Source organism: Carettochelys insculpta, chromosome 1 (genome assembly GCF_033958435.1).
Source record: "Carettochelys insculpta isolate YL-2023 chromosome 1, ASM3395843v1, whole genome shotgun sequence".
Taxonomy (NCBI): Eukaryota; Metazoa; Chordata; order Testudines; family Carettochelyidae; genus Carettochelys; species Carettochelys insculpta.
The window spans coordinates 241661103-241677486 of record NC_134137.1 but is presented as its reverse complement, the minus strand read 5'-3'; the positions used below and the strand labels follow the sequence as shown (position 1 = coordinate 241677486).

At 43.2% G+C, this 16384-nt stretch overlaps 1 protein-coding gene across 1 annotated transcript in view; it reads left to right on the top strand.

The window, feature by feature from the left end:
* The first annotated feature begins 959 nt into the window (after positions 1–959).
* Positions 960–16384, top strand: part of MRPS35 (mitochondrial ribosomal protein S35) — a 39430-nt gene continuing 24005 nt past the window's right edge. Inside the window, exons 1-6 of the mRNA XM_074983676.1 lie at positions 960–1120; positions 1390–1439; positions 3901–4068; positions 4775–4835; positions 6584–6723; positions 13180–13289. Coding sequence (XP_074839777.1) covers positions 976–1120; positions 1390–1439; positions 3901–4068; positions 4775–4835; positions 6584–6723; positions 13180–13289 — 674 coding nt within the window. The 5' untranslated portion in view covers positions 960–975. The remainder of the gene's footprint in view (positions 1121–1389; positions 1440–3900; positions 4069–4774; positions 4836–6583; positions 6724–13179; positions 13290–16384) is intronic.

Here is a 16384-nt window from a genome sequence, read left to right as displayed (position 1 = left end):
GGAGGACAGAGACGGGATATAGGGCGCAAGACAAAATGTGAACAGCTGAAGAGAAGTTTCTCAGCCTCTCATACAAGCATAACCCCCACCCACAGCCTATGGGGGCAGCAGCTGGCAGCCTGCAGCACAGAATAAAAAAGGCAGCTAGCAGAGGTAAACACAGAACAGCCCCCACAGCCATGCTAACAGCAAAGAGACAAGATTTTCAGCCTTTCATACAAACATGACTCTACAGTCAAGGGCTTCCAAATGCCAGACTGAAACAGTCTTCTTGTAACCTAATTCCTGCGCACCTGAGAGCAGTGGAGATTAAAAAAGCCAGAGCCGAGAACTGTGGGGCATTGGGGGGGCACATACCAGATATGTCTGGAAGCTAATGAATTCAAAGACATGGCACTTCCTCACTACCCTTCATTCAGAATTTCAGATTCAACAGGAATGCTGCACCCATCAGGTTCTGATATGATGCTATGGACATTATGTCAATTTTAGTGCTCCATAAATCGAGCTAATAGTGAAGACAGGCACTTCGCACAAGCAAGCCAAATGCCTTAAATTCGATTTTATCGCATATTGCAGACACAGCCAAATGGTGTACGTAAATTCAACCTCCCCCTGTAATGCAGACCCGCTCCACCACCTCCCTCCTCTTCCTTTATTTTCTCCTGTTGAGAGGTGTTCGCTCCCAGTTACCACGTGTTTGCTGTCTGCTCTGCAAGGGATTGTTATTAAACACTCAGCACCGCTGGCTGTTGGGGATTTATCACTCTCCCTCTTCCCTCCTCCATCCCAACAACCTCCACGTGCATTTTCTCACGCAGGTCTCCCGCCGCCGACTCAGCGCGTGCCAGCCGCTAACTCGAGAGCCGCGCGCGCCCCCCTCCGCGAGGGACCCAGGCACTTCGCCGAATCAACGGGCCTCATGCGGCTTCCGTAACTCGAGTTGTCCCAAGTGCGCCTGCGCGAGCAGCAAGCATGGCGGCCGCCGGCAGCTGCCTGGCTTTCTACGCCCGGCCGATGCTGTCCCGGCTTTGCGCGGAGCTGGCCGCGGGGCCCAGGTCGCTCTTCGGGGCAGCGGCTTATTCCACCGCCCCGGTGGCGGGGCTCGAACAGAGAGAAGGTGAAACCCGCCCCTGGGAAAGGTTGCCCTGAGCTGTGTCCCAGCGGAGGTTGTAACGCTGGGCCCGTGGGCGCCGTTCCGTGCAGCGGCCGAACATCCCTCAGCAGGGCCCTGCCCGCCCCCGCCTCACTGCGAGGCCACTCTGTGGGAACGGCCCCTCCCGCACACGCACCTAGCAGGGCCCCTTATGGGGCAATGGAGCCAGACTGTTGAATGTGCAAGTTTTTTGCAATGCTGCATAAGTCTTAGCAGAGTGCTCTTCCTTACAGGTGCAGCGTCAAGAGGCAGGGCATCGCGGTTAACAAGAAAAACAAGCGTGGTAAGTGTAAATGTTTGCAGCAGACTTCTCTACAAGGCTGTATGGAGTTTTTACTGTGTATTTTAGTAATTTGACCTAGAGATGCAAAAGTTTAACTAGTTGATCGGTAAGTCTCACCTAATCAGAGACAAAGGTTTGGCCTCCACTAGACCTTACAGTTGACTACAGATACCCAGTACTAGCTACAGCAGTTGCATAGGTAGAATCAAGGTATTTGCAGTAGACTGTAAGGTGTTTTCTCACTGAGAGAGGTCAACTGGGGTATTTCTCCTGGTGACCTCCCTGAGTCCTTGTGAGAGCAGGAATATAGGGGTTTGACTGCAAACCTCAGAGGGAAAGATTTTGCAATCTCCTGTCAATCTCCTGCTAAGTGTAGACGTACCGAAAGGCCACAGACAGCGGCTGCTCTGGCTAGGCTGAAGTGCCCTACGCACAGCATGCCAGGACTAGGGCTGATACACACAGGAACTGCTCCAGCCCAGCTAGAACACCCCCACCCTCCATTATGGCTGACTGCTTTAGCTAGGCCAAAACACTTCTACCTGTAACTCTTCCGAGCTGGGCCAGTGCAGATGACGTCTGCCCCATCCACAGTAGACCGTCCCCCACCTGCAAAAGCACTGTGGACAGGGATGCTCTAACCAGGCCAGAGCAGCCCTGGTCCCTGTTGCACCACTGGACCCTGACCAGGTTAACTTCCCAGGTAGTGTAGATGTACGCTAAGAGATTGTAATTGTTCTCAGTCCAAGTATTGCCTGCCTTGGGCACTCAGGGTTACACTTAAAATAAAATCATGTGTTTTGAAGTGTGGCTTTGACTCTTGAGTTCTTTGGATTTGCAATGCTTGATTTAAAGATGATAAAATTAACTGTCATGGCTTTGATGCTAGACTACTGGTTCACACGCCCAACGTTAATGCTGCCTAATTGGACTTTTTATCTAGGCATCTTCTGTGATTTTCGAAATTTAAAAAAAAAAAAAAGTGAAATCAACAAGAAATTCAAAGGTGTCTATTATATAGCATCACGTGTAAGACTTCATACGCACACGAGCACATCAAAGCAGCCAGAGCACGGCAGCCAGTTAAGCTGAATCTACATAGTCTTAAAAGCAGAGCAGTGTGAAGCTGCTCAAGTACATTGATAACTGTAGCTCTTAATTTGAAATTCTTATTGGTTGAAGGGGTTGTGTTCATAAGGTAGATGGTGCATGCAGTGTTGGGATAGGGCAGTCTGAAGCCCATTGAGGCTGTGCTTTAAATGTTCCATGTCTTGGCTCCCCAATCAGCACTCTGTAGTGGAGATGGGGCAGCAGTGCCATTGCCATGAGGCCCTTTCAAGCCCTAAACCTCAAGCTACACTGCAGCCTTTGAATGTTTAAAGAACAGTGACAGTTGTGCCAAGTAATCTGCCAGTGAGAATGTTTGATGCTTGTCTAGTCTCCTTCATACCACTGAATCGTTACAATCTATAGAGTTGTAGAATGCAAACTATCTACATTCCTATGGTGTATGCCTCATAAGGAAGACACAAGGGCTACATCTACACGGCGCTCTGCCCAGTGCCACTGCTGGCAGAGCTATGTAAAATGAGCTTCTTGGGATTGCAAACAGTGTGTCATTTGCATACTCCTGAAGCTCATTACCAGAGCCCTGCGAAAGTTCGGCGTCAGCAGAAGGGCTGCCAGCCCTGCAGAGGCCGTGTGGACGTGCCTTTGCTGACTAACACACGCACGCGCGTGTGCATCCCAGCTGCCGGTTCCTTATGCCTCAAATGGCAACAGAGGGGAGTTTATCCAGCAGAGGCATGGCAGTACGGCCTCTGCAGTGCCAGCACTCCTTTCTGCTGACTCTGAATTCTCATGTGGCTATGGTAATGAGCTTCCGGAGTGTGCAAACGGCACGCCATTTGCAGTCCCGAGAAGGTCATTTTGCATAGCTCTGCCGGCGGCGGCGCTAGGCAGAGTGCCTTGTAGTCCTAGCCAAGGGTCACAAGTCTCTCTCTTTCATTCCTTTGCTTCTTACTTTTAAACTTTTCTCAGAGTGAAATAAGATGTGATATAAAATATATTTGGGTTTGACTCATCTTTCCTTTTTACATTTACAGATTTGAAACCAGATGTACACAATACTTCAGAGTAAAGAGAGAAACTTTCTTAGTGTGAACATCAATTTTTTCTAGAACATCATTAATACAGTTATTTGGTTAAAATTATGTGTTTATATGATAGAAAAAATGCTCTACAATTGAAAATTAACTTATTAAACACTAACTACAAAGCTATCTTTTCTTAAAGCTCAACAATGACTTTAGCAAAAGGTGTTTCTTGATGTTACTGGTCTTAAGATGATCCATTATAACCAGCCAGTCAATAATTCCTGAGAACACCCTTCACTTTATTGCTAATTCACTCTCAAGGTAATCAAGCCCCACCTAATTTGTATCACTTTTAATTTCTTTAGCCTATAGCTCCTAGAACAAAAAAGATGGCTGTTGATCAGGACTGGAGCAGTGTTTATCCAGCTGCAGCAGCATTTAATCCTGCTTCGGTGCCTCTTCCCATTAGAATGGGCTACCCTATGAAGGGAGGAGTACCTCCAGCAAAAGAAGGCAATTTGGAGCTTATAAAGGTAGGGTCTATCACAATAAACTTGTTGTATAACTTAGTGTTATACCATCTCTGAAAGACCAAAGATTTTACCATGTGGCTTGATCCAAATATTTTTTTTCCAGGTAGGTAAAGCCGTGCACAGATACAGTTTTTATCCACATCTGTGTCCACAAAAATGAGCCATGGATATCAGCACTGACACCCACAAATCTGCATGGTCCAAAAAACAAAATTTGTATCCACAAAAATGAGCTGCAGCTATCTGTATGCCTGTACATGGACTTGCAGATGTCCATGGATGTGCAGGGCTCTACAGCTAGCACTTAATACTTAAGTATATTGTGTGATAGATATATCAGCATATTATAACTATGCACCCATGAAGTAAATGAAGATGAAAGTAATCTGATGAGCTATACTAGCATTTTCATTCCTGTGATCCCTTAAGCTTTTATGTATATAGGATCTGTTCCCAGTGACTTGCTCTCATAACTTACTAACATTAATGAAACTTGTGGTTGGTCAGAGGTGGGAAGAGGCACTTGTTTAATCCTCTCATTTCAATTTTGTCTAAAGAGAATAAGTAGTGAAAGTGTAGTCAGGCTCTGTTTTTTGAGCAAGTTATTGTCCAGTCAAGAGAGTGTATTCAGTTTTAAGTTCACACAGGAGTTCATTTGTTTACGAAGAAGTGATGTTACCAAAAACAATCAAATCTTTTATTTCAGATCCCCAACTTTTTGCATCTAACTCCCCCAGCAATTAAGAAACACTGTGCAGCTCTGAAAGGTAAGCTTTGCCCCTTCTTTTAAACAGTCTCCTTCAAATTCTTAAGTAATTTGGTTATATCACAGTATGGCAGAATAAGATGACCCACATACAAAGGTGGCTGCTTGTCAGACTTCTCTCTCAGTATTCTCTGGTACCAGTTTTCTTTTCTCTCACTGATTGAGACAATATATTTCACATGGTTCTATGTATTCATGTTTTCTCGATTTAGAAGAAGTCAAGCTTTTTTTCCCCTTGAAAAGAGGCCACTGGCAGGCTTAATAAGTGGCTCTGGGTTGTGATGTGTTCAGTGTGCTGCTGAGATTGCCTTGCTTTGCTTTTCTGTTGGGCTAAGCTGCACAGGGAAACAGATCTCAAGATATTTGGTTGAGAATGAGGCTCGGATACAACTCTATCCAGAGAAGACGAGGGCCTGGTCTATGTCAAGTGTTTTGTACATATAAAACTCTTGGTTGGGGTGTATTGTTAAATAAATTGATATTGTTTTTCTGGTCTGATTCCCCCCAGTGTTGCATCCACACTGGGGGTTACACTGCTTGAACTTTTCCAATTTAACTATACCAGCATAAGGCCCAAGGAACTTGCTTAGTTGAGTTGAGACAGATTGTGTAAATTCTCTTGCTGAGACTGTGCAGCAGATAAAGTTTAGTTTTATTCTTGGATGCTTAGAGACTAAGGCCAAGCATGTTCATCTTTCTTTTGAGAAGTGCAACCTATTTTCTTCCATGAAGATCTTGCCATAATTATTTATGCCTTTGTCACCTTAAAATTAATTACCCCAAAGCATTCTGCTTGGTTCCACATCTTGAAATGGCTTGGAAATTAAAGGTAATGCTGAACGTAGCAGTCCCTTCGTAGGTAGAACTCCATGCCAGAACATGTTATACTGGTGCTGTAGAATCTGTGTCTGCTAGTAAGTTTTCAGGTGGAATTCAAAATGCGTGTTGTTATTTATAAATCTCTAAATAATAGGAAACATCGTTAGTTGAGAGTTCCATCGTTCTGTTCTCTTCCCCAGATATCTGTAAAGACATATCAAGTGGGAGCCTCCTTCGTCTAGAAGAGTGGTCTAGTGGCAGGGTTTTCTCTTTAAAGAATTGTTTATTCTAAAATTCAGGGATCTTCCATTTTGAAGTTTGCTTTTCACCCTCTGCCTAAGCCCAGCAGACCCAGAATCTGTTAACTAGAGCTAGTTAAAAATTTTTCAGGAAAAAAGTCCATCTGCCAAAACTGACTTCCAAACCATGGCCGGGTTTGATGACTCTTCTGACTTCAAAATTCTTGAAACAGAGCACTTCAATTGACACAAAATGGAGAAACAATTGCTTCTTGGTGCTCAAATATTTTCAGACGTTTACCTTTTTTTTTTTTTTTAAACCCAATTTGAGGTGAGAGGAGAAAATACTTTTCAGATGTAACAGATATAAATTCTCAAATATTTTTGAAATGAGAAAATAGTTTCCCATCTAGCTCTGCTGTTAATTGAGTATGCTGCATAGCCCATATTTTTTTCAGAATGTCTGGAAAGGCTTCTTCTATGATGAAGTTGATGAGCACATGAAGAATCTTGTGGTGGTGGTGTTTTAAACCAATAACAGCTTTGGTATGTCCATTATATAAAGGAATCTGATTTCCATATAAATGTATGAAACAATTCTTTAAAACTAAAAATACAGTACGTTTTTAAGAAACTGTCAGCTGAAGGACCACAGTATTGCTTGACTCAAACCAACTTTTGTATCCCTCAGATTTCTGCACGGAGTGGCCAACTGTATTGGATAGTGATGAGAAATTTGAGCAGCATTTTCCTATTGAAATTGAGACAGTAGATTATGTTTCAGCAGGGCCATCTGTTCGTAATCCCAAAGCAAGAGTGGTGACTTTAAGAGTAAGTACAGTGTTTTAGTAAACAACAATAATTTTTCATGTTATTTCAAGTAGTGTTGCAGCTGAGCCTCAAATGAAAGGTGGCAGAGTACTTCAAACATAGAGCAGCATATGGAAACTCATTCATATTAGTGTGACTTGTATCATGTAAGAGAGGTGCAGTTTAAAGTAAAGCCAAAGTGGCTTTTTGCCATTCACACTTCCTGTAAAGCAAAGACAGATACAGATATCAGCCAGATAATTTTATTATAAGGACAGAAATGCCATCAAGCTTGATAAAGTTATTTATGCTTGGGTTATGAAATGCTGTTTTAAGTAATCTCTGACCAATGACTGGCATTTTGTGGGCCTGGTAGTAGTATTAGCATATCTTTTAGGATCCACTGTTGTTTTTATGTTTCATTTGTTTGCTCTAACTGAGAGACTTTTATTATAATGAGAAGCTTTTATTATAGTGACTTAACTTGTATTGTGGTCCTAGAGATCTATTTAACAGCTTTCTAATTAATCTCTCATGCCTTCTAATTGAATGTCATCAGGTTAATGTGCTCTGACTCATGTGATGCTCATTATTAATTTGCTGGAATGTGATAGTAACAAAAGCTTGGATTGGAACTGTTCCAAAGAGCAGACATTAATGTATTTTATTCCCTATCTTCAAGATGACTTACTATGGGGAAAGGATTTATTGTAAAATAGACGGGCTTTAATAATGTAATTTTAAATACACTCATCCCTTGCTATACAAGTGCAATTGGTTCCCAACTTTCTGCTGGTAGGTGAAAACTGGTAAGAGGGAGGCTAAATTCCCATTAAAATATGTGTAAAAGTCTCTGGTTCCAAGTGCTCCTAACTCGGGGAAGGAGTGACAGCAGGTGGCACTGCTTTTGAAAGGTAAGTGAACCTTGGGTTGGGGAGGGTTAAAGGCCGGGGGCAGTTTGGGGACATGAGTGGGAGGGAGGGTTAAAACATGATGGCAGGTTGGGTCCGCGGGAGGATTGGGGTTCAGGCTGCGGCAGGTTGGGTCTATGGGGGCGGCAGCGGGGTTAAGGTTGCAACAGTTTTGGTTTGTGGGGCCAGCGGTGTTAGGTTGCGGCGGTTTAGGTGCGCAGGGCTGGCGGGGGGGTTTAAGTTGTGGTGGTTTAGGTGCGCAGAGCCAGTGGAGGGTCAGGCTGCGGCGGGTTGGAGCCGTGGGGAGAGGGTTAGGCTCGTATTAGCTGGGGGTATTCACTCGTCCAGTGAACAAAAGGTAAGTACGTGTGTCCCTCATTTAAGCAAGTACTTGTAAAGAAAGTACTCATTTAAGAGGGATGAGTGTATGCGTCATATTTATCCCAGAAAGTCCTACCTGGCTTTGCTGGAGAAATCCTTGGAGGACTACACAGAGCATTTGGGTGATAGTTTACTCAGCTTGAACAAAGAGGGCAGAGTGAGCCATTATCAGAGCTTTAATCCACTTGTAGGTTGGGGGTTTAATATCCAGAGGCATAGAAAACATCTGTCTTCGCAAAGATTTCCTCTATTTTATTTTGTTTAAAAATAGTCTTTGAAACCTATTCTACTGTCTCAGAGGTCTGCAATCAAAATAGCGAGAAGAACCATTTTTTTTTTTTCCAATTTGGTTACAAAATCAATACTTCAAGAGCCCCAATGCACGTGAATGTGATAAAGTCCTTAATAAATATAGTAGCTCTCCGAGTTATGTGAGGGTTGCATTCCTGGGCAGCCTCACATAACTCAGATTTCATGTAAGTCAGCTGAGCCCAGGAAACTGACTGGCAGTGGTGCACTAGTCAGTTTCCCAGCTCCTGCAAGCCCAGGGGAGCCGGGAACCAGGCTTCTACCTAGCTCCCGGCTCCCTCCAACTTGCACAAAATTTGGGTTCTACAAGGTTGCAAGCCCAGGGGAGCTGCAAGTCAGGCAGCAATGCTGCCTGCACACCCAGCTTCCTCCAGCTGGTGGAACTGGGGGCTGGAGATGGAGCTAACGGAAGGAGATGCGCTTCTGCCAGCCCCTAGGAACCTCAGGATTTCAACTTTCAGTAATATAAGTTAAGCACAAGTCAAAATCGTGTATATCGGGAGTTTACTGTAATATCAAAGTTTAAACTCATTTTAGGACAAAGTCTGTGACCATGACTCCAGAATAAGATATTTTTGCACAGAGGATATAGGCCTCATCTACTTCACCTGCTTTTAAAGACATTTGTAGATACAGAGCTCTAAACATAATTGTGTCTGTAGCCGTGCTTACTACTCATATGAATGTTAGCAAATAGTGTTTCCCCAAACAGTAGAAGATTCAGTTAGCTAGCAAAACTTATTTTCTTGGAGCTGGTTCAAACCATGAAGAGCTGTTGGGTGGCAGGTTTATGGCTGCATAACCACATGCCCAGCTTTCCTTTCTAAACCTTTTTTGATACCAGGGACTGGCTTGCTGCCTTCTTAAATTGTCTCAGGGAGATTTCATGGTCAGTACGAGTGGAGCAGGACCCCATTCACTGCAGCCCCACCACAATGCTCCACTCCAGCCCAGATGGCACAGCAGTAGGGCCAGCCCCACCTGCCACCCTTCCCCCTGCTATTTTGCCCAGTCTAGCACTGGTCAGACCCACCCCCTGCTGACTCCTGACCTGGCCTGACATGTAAGCCAAAGTAGGGAGAGTTAGCTGCTATTGTTTCAGCAGTGGCAGAGCAGGGTCATTACAGGGTCCAGAGCTGCAGAGAAGTCAGCGCCAGGACCCACAAATGACTTTTTAAAGAGCCACATGTGGCTCCAGAGCTGCAGGTGGCCAACCCCTGCACTCTCTCAATGGTTCTAGTATAGTTATGAACTTCTTAATATTCCCAGATCCATAAGTACATGAAAATTGAATGGTTTCAGAGTAATGGGTGTTGGGGGGATTAAAAATATTCCAGAGGCGTTATAATTATAATTAAAATCTTAGCCTGAATGTTTGTGTTCATGTCTTTGTGGGAGCAGAGTTGTTGTTTTATTTTTGTGTGTTAAACAAGGTAAATGTGAGATGGAAACAAAAAAAATTTAAATACGGGTAGCATGTTGATATTTGATTTTTGGAAATGAGGTGTTCTTCAATCCCAGTTCATCTTGATGTTCAAATTCAAATACAGGTTTGACCTTCCTGGTCCAGGACCTTGAGACCTGAGTGGTCTCGGGCCAGGGATTTTGTACCTTGGGAGATCATTGCTCCCCTGCTGGCTTTCTGGCCTCACTCCTGGGCTCCCCCTCAGCTGTAGCCCTAGGCTTTCAGCCTCCCAAGACTTCTTAACCCCAGCTGCCATCTTACCATTCCCAGCTCTGGCTGCCCTCTCCATGCCCTGGCTGCAGCTGGGACCAGAGCTGGGCTGACCTACATTTGTGTCATTTGCAACAATGTTGTACGTTTCAGATTTTCATTACCAATAGCTTTCATTATTGGATCTTTTGCTTAGAACAAAAATAATCTTCAAAGCACAAAGATAATGTCACCATCAGTTAGTCCAAGTCAGTGGTAATACATATGTAGTACAACCTAGTGGATGGTTTTAACTAACAGGAGTATTGTGAATAATTTAGATGTAGGTGTATGAGGACACATACTTACAAATGCACATGACTTCCCCTCAAATACACACTGACCTATTTAGCTGAGGGTTGTGTCTTCTGAGATTGCATATCATATAGCCTTTATAGGGCAGCATATGGATATTTATTATTAGTATTCAGACAAAAAAGGGAGTAAAAATGAAACAGCTAGCCATATGGCCTTCCAAGCACTAAGGATCATACTGTAGACATTGTTAATGAATTCTGCCTTTAGTGTTTAATTCCCTGACAACATAATCTGCAGGGGTCGGGGGAGAGGGAGATTTAAAGGTAAAAAACAGATGGCATTTGGTCAAATAGTGACTCAGACTGCATCAGTGATATTGCAAAAGTCTCCATGATTTTATAAAATTCAGGTACAGAAGCTGTGTTGTTTTTGAAGAAAATTGTGTAGAAGTTCTTCAAGATCTTAATTTTCGCTCTCCCCTTTTTTTTCCTCCTTTTCCCTTCAATGTACTTGCTTGGGTCTGGTCTCAAAAGGATTCCTATTTAGCCTAACCTGGTGTTATAAGACTGAAAATATAATCAGTTGTCACATCATCCACTATTAGTTAATATTTATAAAGAGTATCAATATCATAAAACAATGTGAAACATTATTCAGGGTGAACCTCTCTAGTCCGGCATACTCTGGTCATTGTTTGCATATTCTCCTTTCAAACAAGCTTCTTTCACAAGGAGAAAAGCAGTGTAGACGCAGATCTTTAGAAAATGGGGTTTATTTTTGAAGGAACCTTTATTCCTAAAAATAAAAAAAAAAATAAGGTTTCCTTTGAAAACAGTGTTTATTTTAAAAAGAGCAACATCTACATTGCTTTCCTTCTTTTGAAAGAAACCTGTTTGAAAGGATAATATGCAAATGAGATTCCAGATAGGTAAATCTGCACCTAATTTGCATTTTCAATTTCCGTCATTTACATGCCTCTTTCAAAAGAGGCATGCTAGTGTAGATGTAGCTCTAGTGACTAGGGCTGGCCAAACCAGCGCTTAGATTGGAATATTTCTATTGCTTTGGGGTGCGGATTTACACTTTTGAACAATGTAAGTTTTCTATCAGAGTAATTTGTAGTGTGTACATAGCACTGGTAAATTTCCCAGACCTAAAAAAGCTGTGCGTAACCTCAGAAGCTTCTGTTTTTCACTAATGGAAGTAAGTCCAATGAAAGCTGCTACCTCACCTACGTTGTCTTTCTAATACTTTGGGACCAACAGCATTACATTTTCTTTGATTGTCAGAGCAGTTTCTGATACTCTTGGGGCGTGTCTACGCTAGCTGCCTACTTCGAATGGAGCATGGTAAATAGGGTGTCGGGAGATTATTAATGAAGTGCTGCGGTGCATATGCAGCACTTAATTAAGCTAATTCTTCCCCCATGGCAACTTTGAAGTGTTAAACTTGGAAGTGCTGGCTCATGTGCAGCTGTGGCTAACTTGCCAGTACTTCAAAGTGCCTGGGCAGCTTCAGAGTCCCTTTACTCCTCAAAATTTTGAGGTGTGCAGAAGCATGGTGCATGTGTATGGTTAAGCACAACAGGCTACAGCACCAAGATTTATACTCCAGCTTACTGTGCACAGTCACCTCATGGACCGGCCCTAATTCTGAATTTTGAGTAGTCCCCCGAAGAGCTAAAATGGATATCTGCTGTTAGTTCCTTGCATTCTTCATTTTCAGATGAATTGGTTTATTGCTAGTTAATATCAAAACAAAAAGCAGTCAAGTAGCCCTTTAAAGACTAGCAAAATAATGTATTAGGTGAGCTTTCGTGGGACAGACCCACTTCTTCAGACCATAGCCAGACCAGAACAGACTCAATATTTAAGACACAGAGAACCAAAAACAGTAAGCAAGGAGGACAAATCAGAAAAAGATAATCAAGGTGAGCAAATCAGAGAGTGGAGGGGTGGGGGGGAAAGTCAAGAATTAGATTGAGCCAAGTATGCAGACGAGCCCCTATAGTGACTCAGAAAGTTCCCATCACGATTTAAACCATGTGTTAATGTGCCGAATTTGAATATAAAAGCCAGCTTGGCTGTTTCCCTTTCCAGAACGGTGCAATAATCTGTCACTAGTTAATATCAGTGTCTTTTAGAATTCCTCAACTGCCTTTCAGATTGGTAAATTCTAATATGTACTCCTGTTGCTCCTGAGCAAAAATCTAATTTCCTGGTGTAGTTGTATTCTTTGAATCCTTAGTTCATTAAAGTGAATTCAAGTAGCTCATAGCCACTACTTCCAATTTACCATTCTTGCTTAGGTTCTGTATATAGTAAGTAGATTGAAGCTGATTTTCCCTTTGGCTGGATTCTTCTGCTTTTCCATTGTAAAGTTGTTTACTGTGCATTTGAAGACCATTGACTTCATGCAGGAACTACTGGGGAAAATTATTCAGCCTGTGTTATGCATCTTGTATGGTCATTGTGATCTCTTCTAGCTGTAATATTAGTTTATATCTTTAATATAGTTAAAAATTCCCAGTAAGCATTGTTGTGTTTTAAAGTACCTCTCTATTTGTGCCTTCCTGTTTTTAGACACTTGGGACCACCATCTTTGAAATATCTGGGTAGTAGTCCTAATGCTCGGCTCAGGGTACTTGTTCATTTTCTATGCGTCTGGATAAAAGGAGAGACAAATTCACTCAAAAATTCTTCAATATCAAATCATTCCTTATTTATATTTTAAATACTTTTGACAAGTAATGGCTTTAAAGAAAATTTTGCAAATGTGTATAACTCAATTCCTGGCTTTTAATTTCTTTGTAAAAGATACTGTCTAATTCTAAAAGCATTTTGAGTGTGTATGTGGATTGGATCTGCAAAACATAACTAAAGATGTTTTCTCTTGTACTTCAAGGTTAAGCTTTCCAACTTGAACTTGGATGACCATGCAAAGAAGAAGCTCATTAAACTTGTAGGAGAGCGGTACTGTAAGGATACAGATATTCTTACCATTATAACAGACAGGTATGGTAACTTGAGAAAAATGTCTGTGCCATTGACCTGTTGGAAAGTAGTGATGGCCTGTATCACTAATAATATCTCAATTTATCTCACTGAACTAATGTCCTCTTCTGAATTCAAATCTACTGATTAAATGCACTTACAGTCTATGTCCAGGTCACTAATCATTTTAGTTCTTCACAATTACACTTCAAGTTGCCCTGGAGGAGCCCGTTTTCTCTCTAACACTGCAAGAATATAAGAGGGTAATCCAAATAAGTTGCTTATTGACCAAAATAGCCTACAAATTCAGAATGTAAATCAGTATTGGGGTAAATTCTGATATATGCCTATCAGTGTTTGTAAAGCTTTACAAATATAAAAGCACTAATAAGGTAATCATCAAAACACTTATGCACATAAGCAGTATTATTGGTGTACAACACTGGAATTAAGACAGTGTTGCTCAGAGTTCCATAGCAAGTTACTAGAGCCAAGTTCAGTGTTTGGGAGTTTGGGCTACCAGTCCCATGTTTAGTCCACTTAATCATGTCATCTTCAAAAAAAAAAAAAAAATTGTTTTTAAACTTAATGTGTATCGTTTAGTGGAAAACTGCATAACTGAAGTTGAAATAGACATAAGGCTGCAACTTTTTGATCACGGACTTGCATTCCAAGTTGTTCACAGTTGACTGCTACTCCTGCCTGTTGTTTCATTCCATATACATTTGTGTGAAACTGACTTTGTAGGTTACTTGATATTAGGGATTTATGTAACCGGCTGAACAGTTGGCGGTTAGAGCAGGAAGGGGTGTTGTGGTGATTCCTCCAGTAAACTGTATGAAACTGGGTCATCTGTTTGCTGGTACTGTGCCAAAATAAGTTGGACACTGTACTGTTCACTTGGCAGACTATATCTGTTCTACTCTATCTCTCTGTTCTCTCTTCCCCAGTAATTCAGGGGCATTCAGCTACTGCTTCTGCTGTGCTCATTGTATCATCTGGTCACAGAGTTATCATGTTCATCAGCATCATATACCACACTGCCTTAGAGTTTAGAGTTGTGGTCAACATCCTTTTTGTTGCTGTGGGTCTCTGGTATCAATACTATTGCTACAGACCTCATCTTTAGGTTTGGTGCTGGCCTTGGCTCTGGGACTGTTTGCTTCAGTGCGAAGTGGAAACATGATGCCTCTTATGGTGGTCATTCATCATTGGTACTGATGCCTTCTCTGTGTTTGTTTTTGGACAAGGATGGTTATTTGCGTGGCCCCTCCAGTAACATCAGCTGACTTCTTGTTTTGTCTGAGTTTGGGGAAGTCTTCCATTTCATAGCATCACACCTACTAAGCTCTCAAGATTTTCCTCGGATAACCATCAGTACCATTTCCATAGTAGAGATAGGGTGTCTGGCCTCACATGTGCTAGCCACCCATATCTTTTTCTCAGTGCACCAATAGAAATATATGTTGCTGGCTGTAGGCACTTTGCTAATAATATGAGTGGTACCTGAATCATTCCTGGGCAGCTGCACAAGCCCTCAGTTAACGGGGAACGTGGGTCCTAAACACCATGAGTTCAGGTTGTGCCATTGAGTTTCCCTCTTCTGTACATTCCTACCTCTTCCCTCTTCTGAACCCCTCTCACAAGCCATTGCTCCTTGCACAGTTTCATACTCTGCGTGCTTAGGGAGCCATAGAGGAGATAGCTCTGCAGCATTGGGAAAGGAATTCTATTCCTGGTGTTTCCCGATCCCTGAAATCCAGGGCGGGATGAAACCTATTTTCCATCTCCAGACTCAACAAATATATCAAATGCGGGGGGGCTACAATGACTACAGTCACTCTAGCAGCTATTCTGTATTAAAACACAACTCATTTATTAGCCTGGAGCTTCAGGATACAGGTGGAACCCCTCTAGTCGGACACCCTCAGGACCTGACTGGTGTCAAATGAGAGAATTTGCCAGACCATGGAAGGTCAATATTGTCCAGAAGCATTACGAACACTTACCTGGTTACTGGGCTCTTAGAAGATGTTGGGGGTAAATTACAGATAGATAACAGCACAAAACGCTGAGGACCAGGACTAGTGGCTGGAAACAAAACCTTATGGGACCATGGGGAACTTGGCCAAGCCCATGGTAAGTGGTTGTCTGGCTAACTAAAATCATGCAGATTACAGATATTGCCTGAGGAGAGTGTGTGTGCTGGAGTGTTTTTCCCCTAAGCCACAGGAGGTTTGAGATTTGTCGTGGAAGGTCAAGTACGCAGTGCTACTGTTTGACCTATCCTAAGCTCCTTGCATTTGTAACGCTGACAGACCTGGGTTGCTGGCATCAGGGATTGAACCTGCAATCATAGGGGCTAAAGCCCTGTGCTGTACCACATGAGCTGAAGGCCAGCTGGCTCTTGGCCAAGGCTGTAGAGCAGAGACTGCACTCACCCTAGCATGAAGTCTCAGTGCCTCTGGGTACTACACATTTTTACCAGTGTTATCATTACTGCCCCACATTGCTCAGAAAAAAAGGACTTCATAGCTGTGTCTACACGTGCACGCTACTTCGAAGTAGCGGCACTAACTTCAAAATAGCGCCCGTCGCAGCTACACACGTCGTGCGCTATTTCGAAGTTAACTTCGACGTTAGGCGGCGAGACGTCGAAGTCGCTAACCTCATGAGGGGATCAGAATAGCGCCCTACTTTGACGTTCAACGTCGAAGTAGGGACTGTGTAGACGATCCACGTCCCGCAACGTCGAAATTGCCGGGTCCTCCATGGCGGCCATCAGCTGGGGGGTTGAGAGATGCTCTCTCTCCAGCCCCTGTAGGGCTCTATGGTCACCGTGGGCAGCAGCCCTTAGCCCAGGGCTTCTGGCTGCTGCTGCGGCAGCTGGGGATCCATGCTGCAGGCACAGGGTCTGCAACCAGTTGTCAGCTCTGTGTATCTTGTGTTGTTTAGTGCAACTGTGTCTGGGAGGGGCCCTTTAAGGGAGCGGCTCGCTGTTGAGTCCGCCCTGTGACCCTGTCTGCAGCTGTGCCTGGCACCCTTATTTCGATGTGTGCTACTTTGGCGTGTAGACATACCCTCGCAGCGCCTATTTCGATGTGGTGCCGCGCAAC